Source organism: Thermobia domestica, chromosome 3 (assembly GCF_964235325.1).
Source record: "Thermobia domestica chromosome 3, izTheDome1.hap1.1, whole genome shotgun sequence".
In the NCBI taxonomy this organism is placed as follows: domain Eukaryota; kingdom Metazoa; phylum Arthropoda; class Insecta; order Zygentoma; family Lepismatidae; genus Thermobia; species Thermobia domestica.
The window spans coordinates 155,452,691-155,477,220 of record NC_137456.1 but is presented as its reverse complement, the minus strand read 5'-3'; the positions used below and the strand labels follow the sequence as shown (position 1 = coordinate 155,477,220).

The window sequence follows — 24,530 nt, the reverse complement described above, 5'->3', positions numbered from 1 at the left end:
TTAAAGAGAAGCTACATTATAGGCTTATTCATGAAATATTGATTTATGAAAACACTAAACAAAAGCGTTCAACCATTTTGAGAAGATCGCTTTCTTATTACTTTCATCTCTATAAACTGCCCATATTTTGAGGGTAGAAGAAAATACAAAAAAAAAAAAAAAAAAAAAAAAGAGAGGAAAAGAAAAGAAAGAAAAAAGCTTGGAGTACTTTATAAAATACTTAAGTCTGAAATTTGATGCTGATACATTGAACAATACGAATTCTGAATGAGTGTATATGATGCGGAAGGGACGATCAGACAGCCAGACATAAGAAAACAACTTTTTCGGTATGTAAATCTGTTGAAATCTCGAATTCGATCTTTTTCACTTTCACCATGCTTTTTTCTTTATTGTCGTTATTCGAAAATAAAAAGAAACAATTACTTTCTTTTGTGAAAACTAGAATATGCAGTTGCGTTTAGTAATTTTATTGATTAATGGGTTTAATATTCTGTTTAGCTCTGAGACTATATGAAATAGGTACCTTTCCAAAGCAAGATGTAGCGATATTTCATAAAGCTAATTGGGTGAGCAGTTTTTTTTTATAATTAAATATAAGTATCTATAACGAAAAGCGATTCACATCTATGTAATTGCCAAAACGAAATGATACAATTCAAATCATATAGACCTCGTACACTAATAATATAATATTTGATTAAAAATATTCCAATTTAATACATGAATGCATTAGAATTTAGCGTCTTTCTACAACGAGGCTATACGAGACGTCGGCCTACAACTTAACTTGAAATTTGACATGAGCTCCCATCGGTAATTGAACCCAGGTCTCTCGTGACGTAGATTCCCTCGATAACCATATAATCACGAGAGATTCCATGGTCAATTTATATAGTGTTCTATGTATACGTCTAAATATACTATGTTGTGCTATTACCAAAATACCAGTAAAGTAAAAAACAGAAATAGTTAACGCAATCCAATGCTTTAACGCTGGGAGATTGCTCCAATACTGGACATTCCCACGTGGTTAGGGCATTCCCACGCTAGATGACAACATTTGGTGGTCATCCACAATAAGAGGAAGACAAAACACCGGAATTGGCACGGCGTGTTCACACTGGCTCAAATCAGTACATAGTTAATCGCTGTAAAGTGTTTGTTGCTCTATCAGCGTGTTGCAAAATTAATTTTGGATTCTTGTGTGTGGTTAATTGAGTTAAGTTAAACAAGTTTCTTGTTGTTAGTAAAGATTTTGTATATGTAGACAGCAGAATGGCAATGTTATTTAAATGAATAATTTGCTAGGTTTTAAGAGGTGCATTATGTTTCGTATGTTGGATGTGGTCCCAATGCCGGACAGCATAGCGTTCCCAGTACCGGACGCAGCCCTTATAAACAATGACGTTATAAACCAACAGGAGAGCAAGAAGTGGGGCCCTAGCCAAGCGACGGGTTGTTGGAGGTAGTTGGGAGATAGAGAGGGGTAGGTGCCAGAGGCATTAAGAGGGAAAAGGCTTAGCACACACAATTTCATTGGTAAAAAAGGTGATTTACTTAGGTTAGGAAACATAGCTGAGCGAGCGTTAGCGAGCGAAGATAGTTACAAGACTTGCAAGGCTCGTTTTGTCCATCTTGACCCCCATGATGATACGTCACACTCGGGTAGTTCAACTTCGATGAAAATCTAACCTCACCAGCTTCCTTGTGACCAACTTAAAACAGGAAAAAAAATTCATACCGGATAGCACAGGTATTTCCCAAAAGAAAAATCCAGTTCCGAAATGACATTGGAAAGGACAAAAATGAAGAAAACAAATATGAAGATGAAGAAAAGAAATGCAAGGGGACTACGTGCCTCATCTGTGGGGAGACATTTGAAGAGGGCTGGATCCAATGTTGCATCTGTCGTGGTTGGGCTCACATTGCATGTGCTGAAAGCGATAGTGTGGCTTATTTGTATGTGACATTACAAACCATGACTGAGAATGTATTCCTTCTTTGACTTACAATGCAACTAACTGGACTCGGTAAATTTATCCTACTTACTGCTGTTACACAAAGATTTATTTGTCCGATACTGGGAACAGTTTTTTAATATCATCATTAATGTCACCTTTCGAAACCCATAAATAACTGAGGAAATAAAGGAGACTTGAACTTTATTTTAAAGTATATTATTATTCATTTTATTCTTTATGTTTACTGTAACTTTTGTTTTCATTTGCTGAGAGAATTTTGAGAAATAATAGAAAAGCTTAAGTGTCCGGCACTGGGGCAATCTCCTCTATAATAATGGATATCGGAACATTTGAAAGTTCCAACTGAGCCACACCAGAAGTGGGATATTTTTCCTAAATCGGAAATGGGTGGTAGCCCGATATCGGGAATCGAACCCGGTTTTTCTGGACTAAAAGTACTTGCGTTGACAATGTACACACGAGCAAGCTCTCTTGGGGATTTACTTCAATCAAATAACTAAGCACAATAGACTGAGAAAATAAGGTTAGTGAACACTAAACACATTTTTCAATCGTTGGATAAAAACGGCAGAAAACCCAAAGAAAGAAAAATAGAAACGGTCGTGCAGTAAAGATGTCCACATTGTAAAAAAAAAAGCAACGCATACATTAAAGAGAAATGTGTGAACCATGAACCTTATTTATACAAAGCATCAAATTTAGAAATTTATAGCAAATTAAGATTATATGTCAAGTTAATGTCTAATGAAAATATTGACTGTAAATGTTGTAGCGAACGAAGATAATCAAAACAGAAATATTACATGCATCCATTGAATTTGGGATTTTCTGCAAGCAATAGTGAAGGTAAAGATATAGTGTGACAAGATATTTGTTTTAATTTTAATGTACTGTAAATAACGCACCAAACAAATAAGACGTTACGAAAAGAAGGCATATAAGTAATTCCCTTAAAATAACTATGATAAATAAACTGAAAGAGAAAAGAAGTATAAATAAATTGTGAAGTTGATTTATTTTAATACCGTTTGGATTATACTGTATGTTGAAACGCCTATTCGAAGAACACACAAGCTCATCGGTAGTGGCTAGCACGCACAGCTATGGTGCACGGGCTTCTAGATTCGATTCCCAGTAGAACAGGCTTGATAGGGCCTGTGACACATCCATAAGGTGTCTGGGCCACAACAACCGATTTTGATGAAACTTGGTAGACATACGACACCTTGCAAAACTAATGTAACTAGCAGGAATTTGTCGAAAAAGCTGTAGTTTCTGAGATACAGTCCATTAATTAAAGATTACATTTGTCATCATATTTCGAGAAAGGCTCCACCGAGATCAAGCAAACTTTCTGAGCCATAGTAAATACATGTTAGCTTTAAAACGAAACTAAAACGAATTGTCTGTACTTGCGCACAACTGCGCATAATGCGCAAATAATTGTGCGCATGCACATATATCGAAAACGTGAAAACTGCGATATATTTTTCTCTTGCTTAGTTTGAACTACATGACGAGTATAACATAATGCAAGAAAAAACGACTCAAAGGTGAGCATTTTCAAGCCACTGAGGTGAGATGTTGGGGGTTGTCTGCCCCCGGATATCACCCTCTAGTTACGGCACTCTGTCTGGCTTCTCAGTTATACATTTCAATTACATCTCTGTAAAAGTCATACAGTCAACGTTAATAGTCGCCATATTCGAGTCGTGGTGATATCAAGTACTGTGAGACATCAATGTTGCACAACAGTAACACAATATTAAGAGAGCGTAAGGATAAACTATCAGGCCTATAGTCGCGATGTATTAGAACTAGTGGTAGTCAAAAATACCGGTTCTCGTTTTTCGGTTTTAGGAAACTGAAACCGGGTTTTGAAAAGTTTCTAAAAACCGATTTTCCACCGAAACAAGTTTTAACAGAAATCGGTTTGGTTTTCACCGAAACCGGTTATCCGTTTTCTCCAAAGCAGGTTCTATTTTTTACCGGATCCGGTTTCGGTTTTCTTCAGACCGGTTCTATTTCTGAAAATTCTTTCTCTCGGTTTTATCTCAAAATTGGTTCTATTTCTTAGCAGAATAGTGTTGAGCAGAATAGTGTTAAAGTCGATTCCGTTTCCACAGAAATAGTTTTGTTTTCCAAAGTTTTCACAGAAACCAGTTTCGGTGAAAACCCGAACCGGATTTTAGAGAAAACTGAGCCCGGTTTCGGTGAAAAAATGAACCGGTTTTGGAGAAAACGGACCCGGTTTCGGTGAAAACCGAACAGGTTTTGGTGACAAGCCAGACCGGTTTTTGGAGGAAACCAAACTGTCGCTGTTTGTAGAAGCCGGTTTCCGGTTTTTATAAAAAACCGGCTTTGCCCATTCCTAATTGGAACCAGGCTATACCTTTTGCAACGACACTTCCACGCGACGAGTTGAGACAACCCGAAAGGTCTGGTCTCTTGGCTACACTAACTATATTATAAGGAACCTCACTTCACGACAAGAGCACATGTCAACACCACACGTGCTATTAATTGTAAACTGCCTAGCAGACAAGAAACCGACACGACAAACACAGAGGAACGTCAAAAGAAGACGGACGTCACGGAAGAACCCGAAGAGGATGGATAAAAGAAGGACCACCGAGGGACCCAGCATCAGTCATCTAACTGATCAAATCACCTACACCGCCCTGAGGTTGCACTGGACTAGAGGTACACCTGTCCTTACTCGAGCTTGCACTTGACTAGGGATCCTTACTACAACCAAGCCTCGCGAAGCTGCCTTGAGCTGAGGGGGCTATCCTTCAAGACTCACCAGAACCGGCAAGTGCCTTGGAGACTTCCTTGAGAGAAGGGGAAACGTGCAAACACCTATTTCCTATCATCTGGATATAACAAAAAACACTATTTGACTCTTTGTAATCAAAGACATTTTGTATTTAACAAATTTTATAATAAATTGGTGAAGAAGATAAATCTTGGTCCATAATTGACTCTACCAAAGTCATTACATGGTGATAGGCACCGAAGTTTGTACGGGACGCTCTTTTTATTAACATTTTAACAGGCACAAGATCAGTATCAAAATTTATCTAAGTTTTGCTATCAAAATTCAACTAAAATTTATGTAAACTCCCTCCGTCCCTTTTTTACTGTTACTTTCCTTAAGTGTGATTTATGTCGGAAACTAGATCAGGTAAACAAACATACAGATCAGAAGAGAATAACACAAATATAACATAGGGTGTATCTAATATATCCTTAATATGCCACATTTAATGAAGTATGCGGGAGAGGTGCATGAAGACGCGGACATAATTTTTTATGCTATTCGAGCATATGGCAACCATGCATTCATGGTCACTGGCCAAGAAGAAGGAAATTCTACCAATATATTTACAAGACACAGCACTATATCTCGTGTTACAGCTTAAAAACAAAAATCAATTTGATAAGATGTTCTATGCCGATTTAAAATATAAGTTAGTAGTAGTATGTAGGCCAAAGGTCCCATCGTATAAAGCAGAACAGGAATTGTTCGAGGTTTAACAGGGAATGGATGAGTCCACAGACTCATACTTTTTACGTAAGTTTCGAACAATAAGGCAGTTAATACCGGATGCGCCTGAAGAACAAAAGATTCATCATTTATCATTGGGATTGCAGAGGGATTTCCTTAATAAGATAGCATTAGAAAGTTTTGCAACGGTAGAAGCTCTACAGACTAAATTAAACACTTTGGAAACCGCCAATGACCTTCTAAGAAAAAGAGAGCATGCAGTGCTATCACAAAAATTACACATGTTATACGGCCAGAATCATATACCTAACCCGCAGAATATATCGTATGGCTTACCAACCGAACCAAAGATAATATATCCTGGACAAAGTTATATCACCACACCTATCCTATACAAACACAACCAGTCACACAACCAATGAACAGTTATGCACCTGCATATCAACAACAAATAAATCCTTCGACAGCGATCTCTCAACCCAACCGTCAAGAAATTCAAACCTCAAATCAAGAACCAAAGACCGTTCCCTGCCCCGATCAAAATCCTCCACAAAATGACCTCTCTCCTTTGGTCAATAAAATGGCAGACGAGCTACAGAAACTAATCAAAGCATAGAAACCGAGAAACAGAAGGAGGAATAACAATAATAACAAACAGGGACAAGCTGGGAACAATCAGTAGGCTACACCCATGGAAGATCAAATTTTGGTGTGAGCGATATGCCGGAAGCAAGGGCACGGTGCATCTGTATGCTACAACCGTCATAAAACGCATAAGGCAGCCACTTGACAAGGGGGCCGACAGTTATCATCACTCGGAACAGGGATAGCAAATAGAAACTGGCAAAAATTACCAAATTCCTGTAATAAAAGAACAATCAGGACAATTGGCAGAAAGACGGGAAAACATTGCATTAGAGGACGAAAATAACAGGTCGCATTTAACAATTAAAACTAAATCAGGCCCTCAGAATACGATAATTGATACAGGGAGGACGGTGTCCCTCTGGCCAGCCGACGCCGTACCCCCTGGGACAGTAATTCCATTTCAGACAATAGTAAAAGGAATTTTTGGAAATAATATTCGTTTGAACCAAATAGCATTATTAAAATTTAAAATAGGTCAAACAATATTTACTCATTACTTTAAAGTAATTGACAATACAATGTCGACAATTATAGGAATTGGCTTTCTCCAACGTTCGCATTCCACCATCGATTTAAACAAGAATGCAATCGTCTTCTTTAAACGTCCATGGAAACAACAGCTACCAGTTGAGAACAAAGAAAGTACGCTGTCAGCTTTCACGACTCAGATAGTATCGCAGAAAGACCACAATTGTTTATACGTGACTAAGCAAATACCTTTACCTCCACGTTCTCATACATTCATACAAGTGGTAGGAAAGAAAAAAATAGCTGACAAAGAATTCCTGTATGTATCATTGCTTCCTGGAATACGCGAGAAACAGGTTAATTGCCCTCGATCAGAAGATAGAAGCAAACAAAATGACAATTTTAATTTCAAATCTCAATAGTAATAGCGTCACTTTAAAAAGGAATACAACAGTGGCGGTTCTTGAGGAGGGGCATGAAATCCCTTTGAACGCCTTAGAAGAACGAATTTTTTTGGAAAAAACCTATCAGTTTAAGACAAAAGAGGAAACGGATGAACGCCTAAAATACAGAAAAACACTCTTTAATAAAGAGCTTTTTGACGTTAACCCCGAGCTGGACAGAAAGCAAAAACAAGCAGTTTATGACTTATTATTTAAATATAGAGACGTTTTTACGTATGCCCCTGATGACATCATATATTTTAGGGGATACATAGCATACAATTAGGATTTCTAAGTCTGCCGTAGTCAACGACCGTTCCCCAACTATTCCATTACACATTAGAAATCAGGTAGATAAAGAGACACAAGACCTTATGAAGGCAAACATAATCAGGCCTACAGACAATAACGAATTTTCTTCTCCACTTCTGGTGCTCAAAAAGATTACAAACAAGAATTTCGGATTGTTGTCAATCTACAGAAGTGTAATAGCGGCACCAAGTATTTATCGGTACTATTTCAAACAACAGAGGACGTTCTAAACTCTATAAAGGGGAAAACCTTCATAACAACTGTCGACCTCTCGAACTCATACTTCCAAATTTTGTTGCATCCCAAGAGCCGCAAATACATGACTTTCAAGCTCAATCATACCAGAAAATCGCATGAATTTTTGAGATACACAATGGGGCATAAAACAAGTTCCCAAAGTCTCAATGTGGCCACGAGGATAATTTTGGAAGGACTACCCGATAGAATTACACGTTTTGTAGACGACCTTGTCACCAGTTTATATAATTTTCCTCAGCACCTGCAGGATTTAGAATTATTATTTCAGAAGCTTAGGAAACACAATTTTCGGGCATCACCCAAGAAGACACTCATTGGCTACCAGGAACATAACGTATTAAGACAACTTGTTAGTGAGGAATCCATTAAAATATCTCCAAAGATAGCCAAGAAGACACGAAATTTAAAGAGACCGACTACTAAGCGGATTCTCAAAAGCTTTATCGGACTATGTTCATACCTTAGGGCGCACATCAAAGACTTTACGATAAAAATTGAGCCTTTCTAGCAATTAGTAACTTCGAATTCTAAATTTAAATGGACGGAGAAGCATGAGGTTCTCTTTGAACAATTAAAAGAAGACATTAAACGCCCCATCACTCGCTCATTTTGACGACTCGCTGAAATTCCGCGTCTATAGCGATAGTCGTCAAACAGGAAGGAGGAGTACTTGCTTGCTATGACTCAAAAGCTGACATTGAGAAGGTGGTTGGCTATTGTTCTAGGAGGCTAATGTAAGGCAAGCATATAGCAAAAAGAGTTGTACGCTCTCATATACACATTGCTCAAATTTCGCTACTTTTTACTAAATAGAAAATTTAATCTCTACGTAGACGCAAAGTGTATAGCGACGATGAACACACAGCCTGACAAAGTCGGAAAATATACAAGATATAAACTATTCTTAACTGACTATGATTTTGATATACAGTATCTACCTGGGTCCAAGCATCCATCAGACATAATCAGTAGGCTCGAACAAACCCAAGATATTAAGAAAGAAGATAAGAAAGAAGAAAATAACGAAGAAAAGGGTGAAGACTACCATGCTTTTAAATCAAATAGGCTTCAAGTTAATATTAAAGAAGCAGGAGATAACGAGCTTTTACCAAACATCGCAAGAGAACAGCGTAAAGATGACAATTACAAAGACATCATTTCTGTTTTAGAAGGGAAGAAACCGGACAAGATCTCCACTGTCAAATCAAGATTTTTTGTCTCAAAAACGGCATATTATATAGAAAACAAAACCACCCTGATTATGGCTTACTATATCTTCTATGTATACCGAAGTCGTTAGCCAATTTGTGGTTCACAACCTCCATCGCCAGACGACCAATCCACATTTTGGATTTTCAAAATAGTTAAAAACCGCCATCAAGAAATTTTATATGTCGTATCTAAAAATTATCTTGCTCACAAAATACGTACGTGCGAGGAATGCCAAAAGAAGCAGGCCGTACTACTACATCATCCGGTTTGAGAGATAGCAACAACATGGATATATGACGAACTAGGGTCTTTTCCAAGTAGAGAAGGAAGAAATAAGTACATACTACTAGCCACGGAACTAGCCACACGATATGTGATCGCAAAAAGAGTAGACGCCATAAACGCGGAAAATATAGAGACATTTTTGGAATATGATATTATCCTCAAATTTGGAGCATTCACAACGCTGTATTGGGACCGACATGCAGTACATGGAGCGACTCGTTTACAAAATTTAGCACAGAAGTACGATTTCGTATATAAGTACTCACCTCCATATAATCATGCTTCCATCGGACTAGTAGTACAAAGACGAATAAAATTATACAGAATTGTCTTATGTTTTTCGTACAAGAACACCATAAAGTCTGGGAAAGATGGTTGCTGCATGTTATTTTTTACATCAATACTTACTCAGAGAGAAATTTGTGGTATATTGTACAAATATACAATATCCTCTTGCTTACTATAGAAATCAGTACGGAGCATACGTTATCCGTATGCTACATAGGCACTGCCCTTACATGTTACATCATGCCGTTGCAGGATGTATAACATTTAACATTTAACATATATCACATGCATATACTTATGTTACCTTCGTCAGCTATATGTTATATATATATGTCCATTTGTACGTGAGTTCCTGACCGCCTACATTGTTACGGAATGTACGTATAGATGAAACACTTATACAGAAAGTATTATAAAACATGTGTTTTCAGTTATATGTCTGCTGCATGTTAAGTCCAAAACTACAGGAATTACATATGTAACCTATATTTTTAAGTACGCCACATACATTTTTTTCTCAGTGTACGTACAAGGAGGGACCAAATATTCAGAAAGCTTCTTACTATTTGGTTACGAACGTAGAATCCCTACAAAATGTACGCTCGAATCAAGGCAACAATACAAATTGACAGAGGTAAACTAGCGACCATCAGGAAGAAAGTACGAGTAACCTGGAACAGGTGTATGACAAAGAAAAGCAGTTTTACGATAAGCACCATAGACAGACAACTTATAATCCAGGGGACCTTGTTTTGGTATTTTATCCCACAAGAAAGATCGGTTTACCTGAACATTTTACCGTTCACTCTGAAGGCCCGGCACGAATCTTGGAGAAGCTTAATTCAAATGTATATCGAGACGAATTACCATCTAAATTCAAGCACAGAATTCAGGAAATTGCGATGGACGTTTAAAACCATTCTATGAAGACCAAACACAAAATTAAGGAGAAAGAGGCACAAATCTGAGAAGAAGAATTTAACAAAATTCCACGTACTCACCGGGAACAGAAGAGGAACCAACAATAGAAGAAACGAAAAAAAGATGCACTGACATTAATCTGCACTTCTTTATTTCAATTATAAGCTCTATCTCATTCTGTTATTTAACTTCGCTACATTAGTGTTTCCGTTCTACTCGCAAACTGTAAGATCAACATTTTTTCTCTTTCTTTTTCAGTTTCAAAAGTCATTAATCCTTGCAAGGTTGAAATACAATGCTTTCTTGTTTCTAGCATCGTTTCTTTAATACGAAGTACATGAATGTTTATTACGTCACTTTTTCTCCTTATACAGGATGTTCATAAAATCAGGCTCTTGATAATATTATACAGAGTGACCAAAATTCACATTCTCAATTTTTTCTTTTTTAAAAGAAAAGTTTCCCAATTCAATAACCGCTTATTCTCCTTTCATTAGTTCTAATAATAATCTCTTCGTGCCTCATCTTTCATACGTCCCGATACAAAACAAAACTTAACCAATCAACACCTACTACTCCTAAAGTGCGACTTAACAGATATAGACTACCAGTACCGAATGTGATATAAACATAGACACCGACCATTCATGAGCTGGCATATATTTATTCATCACAGTGATGACACTTCTGTCCACTTTGAGGGAAACAATAAACTGCTTTCATCCTGTTTAGCTGGGACAGAACTAAAAGTGTTATTACATTTATATGTATATTTCGCAACAAGTGTTCTAAGAGTAATTTTTTCAATATTTTATAGTGTTCATAGTGTGTTCTAGTGTCTAAACAATATCTTAAGTGTGCCAGTGTTATGGTGCAGTTACCTTATGTGTTTCTCTTCAAAATAATCTTCCAGATTATTTTTTTTCAGTGTGGGGGTATAAGGATCCCCACATCACGACAAGAGCACATGTCAACACAACACGTGCCATTGATTGTAAACAGCCTAGCAGACAAGAAGCCGACACGACAGACTCCGAGGACTGCCGAAAGAAGACGGACCTCACGGAAGAACCCGAAGAGGATGGATAAAAGGAGGACACCAAGGGACCCAGCATCAGTCGTCCAACTGATCAAATTCACCTACACCGCCCTGTAATCAAAGACGTTTTGTATTTAACAAATTTTATAATAAATTGGTGAATTGGATAAATCTCGCTCCATTATTGACTCTACCAAAGTCATTACAATATGTATGTAGCCATATGGCCTATGATTTTGACAAGTTTCTTTGAAGCATAAATGCCTGCATCCCACTGATGCGTTCCAATTGACCGCGACCATAGGCCTGATAGTTTATCCTTACGCTCTCTTAATACTGTGTCACTGTTGTGCAACATTGATAACTTACAGCACTTGATATCACTATGATTCGAATATGGCGACTATTAACGTTAACTATATGACTTTTACAGAGGTGTAATTGAAATGTATAACTGAGAAACCAGACAGAGTGCCGTAACTAGAGGGTGATATCGGGGGCAGACCACACCCAACATCTCACCTCAGTGGCTTGAAAATTCTCACCTTTGAGTCTATTTTTTTCTTGCATTATGTTATATTCGTCATGTAGTTCAAACTAAGCAAGAGAAAAATATATCGCAGTCTTCACGTTTTCGAGATATGCGAATGCGCACAATTACTTGCAGACAATTCGTTTTAATTACGTTTTAAAGCTATCATATATCTATTATGGCTCGCAAAGTTTGCTTGGTCTCGGTTGAGCCGTTCTTGAGATATCACGACAAATGTAATCTTTAATGAATCGACTGTATCTCAGAAACTACATCTTTTTCGACAAATTTCTGCTAGTTACATTAATTAGTTTTGCAAGGTGTCCTATTAGTTTACCAAGTTTTATCAAAATCGGTTGTTGTGGCCCAGACACCTTATGGATGTGTCACTGGCCCTTTGAATATGTTATGTTGATTGGGATTCCGCTCTAAACTCTAGGTCCACCTCTCATATAGCCTCGATACTATAAAGAGGCGTGAAATTCTAACCAGTTGAAAGACACAAAATACGAAAGATAAAGGAACGCCTAGGAACACTTTAACATTATCTATGCAACTGTAGAAATATAACATATTAGAAGCAATCGAATTCTTCACATCAAAATCTTTTCTAAAGTTGTCCCATTGGAGACCCAGATATAACTACCAGAACTACCCAGGACGCTCCCGAACCTTCTTAGGACGTCAGGAAACGAGACTTTCTGAAAAATATATTACCCCTTGAAAGATCCTTACTTTTTTAGGTAAATTTTATACTTTCAGTTAAGCAGGTGGTGCTTCATTGCTATTTATCGTAGGATTATTGTTCATACCTCGTTTCTTTCACAATAGAACAGCCTTTCTGACTGTATGAATCCTTTGTCCGTATCATACATCAGAAACTGGAAATTGGGGAAAATCCGGGAAATGTTCCGGTAAAATCCCTTTTTCGAAAATGTTTGAAAATAAGGGTCTGGTTTGACATACGGATCTGAAAATCATTAGAAAAATTTCTAGTTAGATACCCAATACGTGTGCAAAATTTCAATGTGAAATCTTCAAAGCTAAGGGCGGGATTTTTTAAAATCTAAAGGTGACTTTATATATATATATATATATACGACGTGATGTAAAAAATTCCTAAAACAAGACTATTTGTTGCTAGATCGTGGTTAATACTCCAATGTCTTCAGAATAAATCAACCTTTCAAAGGATACCATTCGCATGCCCATGTCATATACCAGAAACGGGAAAATAGGAGAAAATCGGGAAATTTTCCCAAAAATCCTCTTTTTGAAAACTTTGAGCCCATCAGGCCCGGGTCCGGGCGCGGGTTGACGTAGAGATTCCAAAAAATGATAAACAGGGATGTTCCCACAATGTGTATGCAAAATTTCAACCTGACATCTTGAAAGATAAGGGCGGGGGGAAAATTTTGAAAATTGTCTCAAGAAAAATGTTATGTCACGACCCTCCGCCCATATTTGGCGCCACCAAGTTGACTATCTGGTTCCAAAACGCATTTGGGGGGAGTTCTTTGGTCCAGGTACCATGGATCATATAAGAGTTACACATTGAGCTCGTTTTTCCTGTCCGAGTTGAAAACGAGCGAGCAAGTGTTGTCAATTATAAAGAGAGTTCTAGAGCTTGAAAACGAAAGAGAATGAATAAGAATAAGGTGCAGTGCCAAATTGCCTGCACTTCAGCTTTAGTTGGAAAAAAATAAGTATGTGATGTGCTGCCACTTGCTACAAGTCACATTTGCCTCAACTTTTCTGAGGAAAAAACAACAGAGTATCGTAAGCGGAGGTGGAGTGGTAAAGTTTTAAATTCTGTCCAATTGTACTGTAAGTTCATGGACACCTTCGACTGATCTTAGAGTATGCTGTCAAATCACTGTTCAAGTTGTCCTTTGTATACTTCTGTTCACAAAAGCCTAAACTGACAGAGACTAAGTCGGAAAAAGTGACCCTAGATTCCTATGAATTCAAATTAGGTCTTCATTAGTTTCCTTATATTTTTGCGACAATCAAAGGTGGTAATTGAACGATAATATCGCGGTCTGTACATGAAAATATTGTTGTAGATAAACAACATAGCTACAGTACAGGAAATTACGTTAATTTTAAGTCTCAAATTTGATACCTTACTTGTATATGTAAAGAGAACGATTTAAAAACCGATGGAAGTAGGGAAAATACCATAACTACAAACAGACTACAGTGGTTAACCATCTGCTTTATGCAATTTGTTAATTGTTTCGCTGCCAATTTGAGTGGTCCCGAAACATTGCTTTGTTAGGGTATCTTTTGTGGAATGAAAATAGGGAGAAATTTATGCAAAATACATATATCGATATCAGCAGAGTAAAAGCAGGAATATCTGAAAATATTATGTTTTCTGTCATAAAAGATATGATTCATCTGACCTACAGTATATTTTGCGTAGGAGGTTCAGAGGAAACTGGTATTTATTTCTAAGAAAGCTGGAGATTTCAACAATCAAACCAAAATCACATTTGAAAAGTCCAGGGGGAAGCGGGGGGTGTCCACTTTGGGCAAAATTTAGAATTTCATACTATCTTGTTCTGTCACGGACATGCGCGCAATACAGGTATATTCAATGAATTATTATGTACTAAATAAGTTAAAAATATATCCCTCTTGAATCAAAGCCTGATTCTTCACATTCTAATGTCATCAAACTTGCTTAAGCAACTGCACCTTTCCGTAAGCAATGTCAGATAGTCGTTTATACGACGTTGACTATCAGGTCAACGAAGTCAATGAACCTATGTACCCTACTTGTTCTCTTAGCCCCACCCTCTCATACTTGATACTGATTCGAGGATGAAAGTACATTTCCAAAATGTTCGTTGTATATACAATAAAGTACTAGGTTTAACCGGTTGAGAACAGGTTGGGATAGGATGCTATGATCAACACGATAATTATTGGTGTGATTTACAAGATCTTTTTCTTTATTTTAAACTGAAGTTGACTATTTCGGGAGAAAAATGGTAGGATCTGCAATCTTTGAATGTTTTGTGCAGCCCAGATGCTCAAAGCTTCTATATGGAACTACCAAAGAAGTAATTAGCGGAGTAAAGCAGAATTAAAAGGACAAAGTAAGAAACCAATCTATTTTTAATAATATTGTTTATAATTTATATTTATTATAAATTATAATTTATAATTTTGCCTCTTTCTTCCTTTGTTTTGCCTGCAATAGACTCCTTTTTCCGCATTACAAACCAACATCATGTCGGTTTCTTTGTATTATTTTCCGTACAATAATATACGTTGAACATAAGATTTTGCAAGCTAGTTTCTAATATAATAAGCAACTCGTAAACCAAATCTGAAGCCTTTTCCACGATTAGTTTAAGAAATAAAATGTTTTGAACTTTTAAAAAATCATTTCCTTAAAAACTAGTATAAATGGACATCCCCCTTTTTTCCCGTGGACTCTGCTTTTACTTACAATGTCAATGTAAACATTTTCATGGCACAACAAAGATATCTTAAGTTAGAATATACTACAACAGAAACTAAACCAAAATTTAAATAAATTTTGTTGCGTATAAGCCGAGTTAAAATTTTGTTTTTTTAAGCTAAACTCACGAAATAATTTTCTTTTACGGGAAGTAGATGAAGACTTCTGTAATTTATTTTCTTTAAAGTTCTTCAGCAAATTACTCTATTTACTATTGAAAATAAACATAAAAATACGATGAGAAGAACCTTTAAAATTACTAATCTTTGTTAAAAGTGTAATAATTTATTTGTTACTTGTATACGTTTCCTAAGGGAAGATGTGCCATTTTTTTAAAATTTATACATAGCTTGGGCCGGATTTTTATCATGTTACTTTTTTGCAAAATCCATATTCTTAGTTGGAGACGGGCTTCAAAATTTAATGTCAAAAGTTAAATATTGCAGGAGAATTTCGAATTAGCTCAATTGAACTTCGAATAAGATCATCATTAAAATAAGTGAATATTTATCCCATCCTTGCTAAAAACTTTCGCGTTAAAAAGGGGCAGAAGTAATTCGTATAACTTGTTTCTTCACATTCAAATTGACGTATCACACATCATAGAGAAACGGTTGCACCACTTTAACTTAATTTTTCGAAACATCACTATTCTCAGATCGGCTATTTATCATTCACTTTTATTGAACAGAATGTCCTGAGGGTGGAAGATGTTCAAAATCTTCGAGGAAAATACAATATCTCACTAGCTCCTCAAATTTGGCAGACAAAACTCACTATATAAACTTGTTAAAACTTGTTATTAAAAATAAGTTGCCACCTATGGCAACGTTTTCAAAAATTTCATTTCTAAATGGGAAAGAGGGCAATTTCTATATTTTAATGTCCTATTTAATATCCATAAAGCCAAGAGTCAGAAACAATGCTAGAGTCAAGAAACGATTGAACCGTTTAAAATGAAATTTTGAACGCAGTTAATACTTGAGTCAACATGAGATTTTATCGTTTTACTTCGACCAAAATTTATATAGTAATGGGGTGACAAGAATGTAACTTACTTAAATTATGCATGTGATAATATTAACAATAAATCTGTTACAAAATATATAAGTGGAATATTTAATATAGGGTTGCTATTTTAGCAGTTGTAAGGAAGTATATTCCTACACTGTAAAAACGTTGTGTTATTTCAACGACATGCCTATGTGTTAACACGATTGTGTTAAAATATAACACAAACAAGTGGTTAGAACAACTCCATTTGGAGTTGTGTGTCAAATGCCGGTAGTTGAAATGACTCACAGCCTGTGTGTTAAATTAACACAAGTGTAGAATCTTCGGTGTTGTTTTATGCGTGATTGCCAAATATGTTGGACATCTAATTATAAAAGCTTATGAATTGAAGCTACATACAAACACAGTAGAAAGAAATACTTTAAAAAATCCAGGTATACACAAAATTTAAAAATGCAAACCGCGCGATGTGTTTTCAATTGTTTTACATAATGTTTCTGAAGAAACCCTAACAGCACAAGATGTGCTGGCATGTGTCATTTAGGTGTTCTAAATTCATCTCCCACATTTGATGCATTTATTGCTTCTTTTTCTAAGCGATTGTGTACTAGAAGCAACAAACGCATCAACTTTATTAGATGGCAACTGGCGCCATCATTTGAAAGTGAATATGGAAGAACTATAAAATAAAGTATATAGACAGTAGTCATTTTGTTATAAAATTAGGTCTACATGGTGAGCAGATTTTATCTTATCCGGAACGGTTATCGCCGAATATACGCGGCTTAAAAGAGCACTCTGATTAGCCAAATTCAAAAGACCACAACAATTTATCCATTTACAAGCGATGTTTTCTTCATCGCCTCCGTGGCCAAGTCGGAAGAACACGTGGCTAGTAATTGAAAGGTTAGTTGTTCGTCCCCCCCCCCCCCGGCCACTGGAGTACATTTTCTTTACTTGTTTAAAGTGTTTTTTTAGACTCAGCATAATATAAACGCATTACGAATATAGGCGATTTCACATAGTTTGGGGGAGTAATTTCGTGGTTCATTAACGCTTACGGCAGGGCTCAACACTGGTTGTGTGTTAAAGAGGTAACACACCCCATTTGTTAAACGCCAATACCGCGGGATATGTGTTGAACTAACACCGCATAGTGGTAGTCACGCTGGAACCACTCCCTGTGTTAAAATTGAGTTGAATTAACACAACCATTTTTACTGTGTGCAAATGTCAAAACAAAATTCTACTTAAAATAAAAATTAAGTTTTATTATTCTTTCGCAACTGCAAATCTCACTTATTATAAGCCTATCAACTTATAATTGAGAAGATATGTTCCACGTTTGTCTTTGTGCACGTGAGAACCCTGTGAGTTTTCTCGGTTTTTTCCCGTTTCCTCCCACTTTCCTCATTCCACCATTTCATTCATTTCTCATCATAACCGCCTTCTTCAGCCTAGCCGGCATAAACGTGGGATGTAAATCTTAAAGATTCCATTTTCCATATTTTCTGATTTCTGCGAAAATGTAGGCATGGATGATCTTGTCAATAGTGTAGCTCTGATGAAGCCGTCTCTAGCACTGTGTCCACACACTCTACTAGTTATTGAATTTGGACCTATCAATTGTGTGATTCCTAAAGTAGACAGCAGATACTCAGCAAAGACCAATTGTATTTACTGGACATATCAAATGTTATCCAGTTAGGACACTGCTTTGAAGACTTTTCAGTTTGTGACTCTGGCCCTTTGTCACATTTAAGATGGCTCACTACAGCTAATAGAGTTCTGCGGCTATACATTGGTGTGGAAAGTCCTTCAGATGAGGCAAATTGTCACCTTCATCTTAAAGTTATGTATGCCTATGTGGTATGCCATTAAGTTGAGCTACAATTTGACCGAAGTTTACAACATGTTTACGAAACCATCCAGAAAACGCAGTATATTGCCAGAAGAACTGAAATAAGTTGTAGACCCCGTTATAGAACGGAATGCTTACTTTGCTCACCCCGAAAATTTACTTTTGGCGATGGTCATTGATAACAAAAACGACATTCGAGAGCTTAGGTACAGACGACTTTTGAAGGCAAAGAAAGCAGCTTTTGAAAAATCCTATTAGACATTTTTGCCACCAAACATGAACTTTGTAGCTAAAGATTACATCGAAATAATACAATGGGATACTACTAATCTTACTTCTCCTCCTTTGCTAAGACTATTGACTAATAACGAAATACGGTCGTTTCTTAGCAGACACTAGGTTAATTATGAATTTCAAGAAGTTCCCATGTCATACTCATACTGTCGCAAGATGCGTTAAGCTTGTGACGGAAGCTTCCGGTATACTGTGTGGACACAGTGTTAGAGACGGCTTCATCAGAGCTACACTATTGTCAAGATCATCCATGCCTACATTTTCGCATAAATCAGAGAAAACGGAATGTTTTAAGGTTTACGTCTCACGGTTATGCCGGGTAGACTAAAGGAAACGATGACGATGAGAAATGAATGAAACGGAAGAATGAAGAAAGTGGGAGAATCCCGAAAAACGCACGCTCACGGTGCTTCTCCACCACAAAACTCACTTGGTGCGATCTGGGATCCAACCAAGAACCTCATACACAAGAAATTAACGCTCTATCACTATGCCACCGCTGCCCTCGCATAAATCAGAGTTTAAAGTCATTAGTAATGGACAAAAATAAAGGGAAAAATGGAAATTTGTAAGGGACGAATGTGAAATTATAAATTTGTAAATACTCTGTACAATTGTAGAAAGAAAAAAACTAATCATTGAATGGCTGATTGGGTAGTGGAATTCCAAGTGCAGCCATCCCCTCGTGTGAGTAGCGTCCTTCTCTTACTTGTTATAAGAAAATGAAAAAAAAATGTTAAACACTCAAATTTTGCCAAATTCGCAAATTTTGAAAATTTTTGACAGCGATGCGCAACCAGAAGATTACTATATAAATATAGTTTATTTATTTTAAAGTTGTTTTTACATACTTGAAGAAACCTTTAAGCTATATAGGGTCATCATCTTATATTCCTCAGTCCTTTTAGAAAAAAAATATTGAAAATTTATTGTTTTAACCGGATTTTTCAAATTTCAACGGCGATGCGGAACCGGAAGATATATAAATAAAAGTCTATACCAACAGCATCTTTTGCGCACTATAGCATTCCGGAAATAGAAAAAATATTTTTTCGAACCACCCTAGTACCGATTTCATGTTTATAGTAAAAGGGAAAATATATTATACAGCAAAAACCATACACCTCTTATTATGAAAGATTATACTAACATTACAATATTTAAGTCCCACTACGAGATACTAATAACTAGACGATACATCTATAATAGTACGTCAACGACAAAAGTCGTAAATCGAGAGATCTACTTCAGCTGAGCAAAATGATATTATTAAGTCTAAATCCTCATGAGTAGTTCTCGAGAAAATCGTGAAACAACATTTTTTGAATCTGAAACTTGATACTTTATGATAATCACAATAGATCTATTAAGATGGAACTGATCTTGAGGTACATTCTCATCAAGCTTTTCATGAAGAAACTAGCAACATGAGAGTACTAGCACATTTAATTAAGTTTTAGTCCCACATTTTGAAGAACTTGATAAATTTCATTTTGAGCAAAGATGGATCCATCGATAGATAACGTCAAGATGAACAAATTGACATTTTTGAATGTAAATCTCGTGCGTATTATAAATTTATGAACTGAAAGATGGTATATGGTTATTTGGATTATTCCCAATCATGTCTTATTATAACAGTTTCTTCTTATACCTAGGTATATTACAGCAGTAACAAATATTACAGATAAAGTATAAGTTCCTCTAGATATCTTGGTGGTTTGCTGGTGTGAATTTGTTGGAGCCTAATGACCAAGTGTATTAGGGCGATAGGAATCAAGACTTTTGCTGCCAATGTGTAAGTAGGTATCTCTCAGAGACCAGGCGTCCTAGAGAAGTGGTGAGGTGTTTGTAGAGACCAGGTGTCCTAGAGAATGGTAAGGATAAAGGAGCTCTCAGAGCCCAGGCATTCTAGATTGTGGAGGTGATTATCAGTTTGTGGAGATTAATGACTTCCGCGGTGTATTCCTGTTCCTTTTATCCAGAAATATTCGTCAGTTCACGATCGCTGACGAGAGTCAACGACGTCTTCCTCATTTTGAGACAAAAGAGATATATGTATTTGTTTTAACAAAAGAGACACTGACCAAAGCTTAAAACTTTACTTTATTTTAAATTATAATTTGTAACTGTTTCGGATATCTAGCATATCCTTGTCTTAATAGTCTTAATATGTATTTGTATGGCGAAAACGTAAGTTGTTCTTTGGTAATAGCGGTCGATAAGTTTTATTTTGCTAGATGATACTGTTTATTTATTTATTTACTGGATATTAACAAATTCATACAGTCAAGTACCAGGTTGAGTCAATTGTTGGGTGGATCTTCTAACGATGATATACGTACTTCTAACAATGTCATACAGAGTTCTAATAGTGATGCATGCACTACTAGAAAAAATGCTTGTTATTCTCTGTTTTACTTATATTGTAATCATTGGCGTAACTAGTATATTGGAATAGGGGAGGAGGCGTGGCTTCATACTATTGAAAATTGAAAGAACCTCACCTCTGGTCCAGCGATATTATGAGCAGTGCAACAGTGTCTTATGGAAAGCCTTAAACACAAACAAACTATTTGCTGAGCAAAACAATATATTCACATAAAAAACTACATACGTGTTACAGTTTTGCCAACTAACACGTATGTAGTTTTTTATGTGAATATATTGTTTTGCTCAGCAAATACAGGGTTTGTATGATAAGTAATGAGACCAGGTCTGGAAACATTGTTTTATTGATCTGATCTGTACAGGGACTTAAAAGCTTTCGAAGTACTCTCCTCTTGCGTCGATGCACTTCTGCAATCGATGTTTCCACGCTGCAAACGCCCCCTGGAAGTCAGCAGCCGGCATGTCCTTTAGAAATGTGGTCACGGCTGCTTGGATGGCTGTGACGTCTGCAAAACGGGTTCCTTTCAAGCGTGGCTTCAGCTTCGGGAAGAGGAAGAAGTCGGCCGGGCTCACATCTGGGCTGTAGGGTGGTTGTGGAAGGACTTCCACCCCAATCCGGGTCAAAAAGGAGGTCACTAAGAAGGCGGTGTGGGCAGGGGCATTGTCGTGATGCAACTTCCACCGGCTAGCGATCGCCGGTCTTTTCCGCTTGACGCTCCTGTGCAGTCTCTCAAGGACTTGTTTGTAGAAGGCGGCGTTGACGGCTTGTCCTTGGGGTACAAACTCCTTGTGGACCACCCCCACATTGTCAAAAAAAACAATCAACATTGTTTTCACCTTTGACTTCGACATTCTGGCCTTCTTGGGGCGCGGGGACGCAGGAGTGTGCCACTCCGCGCTTTGACGTTTCGTTTCAGGGTCGTACTGGAACACCCACGACTCGTCACCTGTTATGACGTCATCTTCAAAGTTAGGGTCACTGTTCATGAGGTTCAACAGTTCCTGACAACAATCAACACGTCGTTGCTTTTGTTCGTCAGTCAACACTCGCGGCACCAGTTTCGCACAGATTTTTCTCATTCCCAATTGTTCCGTCACAATCTTGTGCACTGTTGTGTGGTTCATATCGAGTTCATCAGCAATCAATCTCAACGATAATCGACGGTCTGAGTTCAGGAGATCCCTCACTTTTGCCACAGTTTCGTCCGTAGTCACTGTTGTCGGGCGTCCAGCCCTCTCCAGATCCTCAACGCTTTCCCGGCCGTTCCGGAACGCACTGTGCCAACGAAACACCTGGGCTTTGGATAGGGCTTCCTCTTTGTAGGCCTCCGTGATGAGAGAAAGCGTCTGAGTAGCCGTTTTCCCCAGGCGAACGCAAAATTTGATCGCATAACGCTGTTCGATGGAACCCTCCATGTTTGTTGATTTTCCGCCCTGACAAGAATGTTCACAAGGGCTTTGTCCAAGGCTTGTCCGCGCTCCACTAAGGCTCGGAGCCAACTGACGCGCGGTGCGTTGCTTTGCTCGGACCCCCCCCTACATCCTCCATCACCGACAAACCCGCTCCAGCGACACGCGCGCCGCGGCGCGGCGAGTCTCATTACTTATCATACAGACCTTGTAGTTTGTTCCTGTTTAAGTGTATACAAAGCAAAGCTTCTACTTATGGAAAATATTACAGATGGAAAGCCTGTCCCGTCTACTTATTTCCATTAGCATAATGCATTTGATTTTACTTATATTAATTATTACAATGTATACACTCTTTTTGAAGAAACTTTACGCGTATTTATATTGTTTCGTTGCAGACTTACGCAATGGATTGCTACTTTCGCCAGCAGTGGGTGGACACTCGACTGAAGTTTAATGACAGTGGCCTCAAAGAACTTTCCATGAACTGGTTATTCCTGGAGAAAGTGTGGAAACCTGACACCTATTTTGTTAACGGGAAGAAATCCTACCTTCACAGTATCACCGTTCCAAACAAGTTTGTCAGGATAAACACTGATGGAGTACTCACATATTCCATGAGGTAAGTAACTGGACAGGTTTAGCTTAGCGTAAAAACTTTTGCCAATTGTAGATGTTTTCTTTATCAAATGAAACAGTGTTTGGGCCAGTATTCGCATACGTCCCGTGAAGTTATATCCCGGTCTACCGACAAAATTCATTGTGGCACAGAATTGAGCTTTAATATGTGGATTTGTATTTATGCATTCTCATTCTTAAATTTGAAAAAAAAAGTAATGAACAAGAAAAGTATGTGCCGTTTCGTTCAACTTTCCAAGAACAAGGAAATAAAAGGAACTAAAATGTGTCTATTTCTCAACCAACTCTGTCTTTTTATCGATACAAAGTTGTCAGCATTTATTATAAATATATATATATATATATATATATATATATATATATATATATATATATATATATATATATATAATTAAAAATTGCTTCAAATTTGTCACTATCATCATCAGGGTAAAACGGGTAAACCATTTGAAATGAATTCTCGAACATAGCACTTGAGCCGACATGGGTATTTATAATTTCATCTTGGTTGAAACGTGTATTCTAAAGAAGAAAGACCTTTAAAGTTTTCGCAAAGGATTAGTGCCATAAACGTATTCTTGCAGTACGAAGAAGGAAACAGAGCCTGAAATATTAGGTAAGAGGTCGTAGGCCGAGCAAATGAGGAGATCTGCAGGATTTCCCAGATAGCCGAAAGCTAATATATAATAATGCGTGTCTGTGTCATTAAATTTTTGTATAGATTCACCTAAACAACGAATTTTTTGTATACGGATAAATCTTTAGCAGCTCGAAGCTGTTTTCCGATTTTCGGCTCAATGGCGAATTGAAGGTCAAAACTTATGCAACAATTGTAAAGTACCTGTACGCACAATGAACCACAATACCTGTGAAGTAATCCACACTAACTTTTTCCTTTTGTTCCAACTTGCATACTTTTCAGATCTTTAAATTGTTTTGCATTACATTCTTCTTCGCTTGCGAAGAATGGGAAGGTCAGCAGGTCCGAGAATTGATAGGGAAATGCCGAAAACATTGCTCGTCGTCGTACACAGAGAAAAAAACCTTTCTCCGGACAGCGGTATATCGTACAAATATACGGTATCCTCTTGCTTACTATAGTAATCAGTACCGAGCATACGTTATCCGTATGCTACATAGGCACTGCCTTTAGATGTTACATCATGAGGTTGCAGAATGTCTGACATCTAACAGTTTTATGTATATCACATGCATATACTTATGTTACCTTCGTCAGCTAAGTTATATGTTGTATACGTCCATTTGTATGTGAGATCCTAACCGCCTACATTGTTTCATACAGAAAGTACGTATAGATGGAACACTTATATAGAAAGTATAATAAAACACGCGTTTTCAGTTATACGTCTGCTGTACGTTAAGTCCAAAACTACAGGAATTACGCATGTAACCTATCTTTTTAAATATGCCATCTACAATTTTTTCTCAATGTATGTTTCACGTACTTCTTTATTTTAAAATATCTTGTATAAATATTAGTTTTCCCGTGCGAACCAGGTCACGTCTGCTAGTATATACAGTAT

The 24,530-nt window shown here is 37.2% G+C and overlaps 1 protein-coding gene across 1 annotated transcript in view; it reads left to right on the top strand.

The window, feature by feature from the left end:
• LOC145680822 (gamma-aminobutyric acid receptor subunit alpha-6-like) overlaps positions 1–24,530 on the top strand; it is a 663,305-nt gene that overhangs the window by 535,219 nt on the left and 103,556 nt on the right. The window contains exon 3 of the mRNA XM_081751910.1: positions 22,746–22,969. Within this exon, the coding sequence (XP_081608036.1) occupies positions 22,746–22,969 (224 nt within the window). The remainder of the gene's footprint in view (positions 1–22,745; positions 22,970–24,530) is intronic.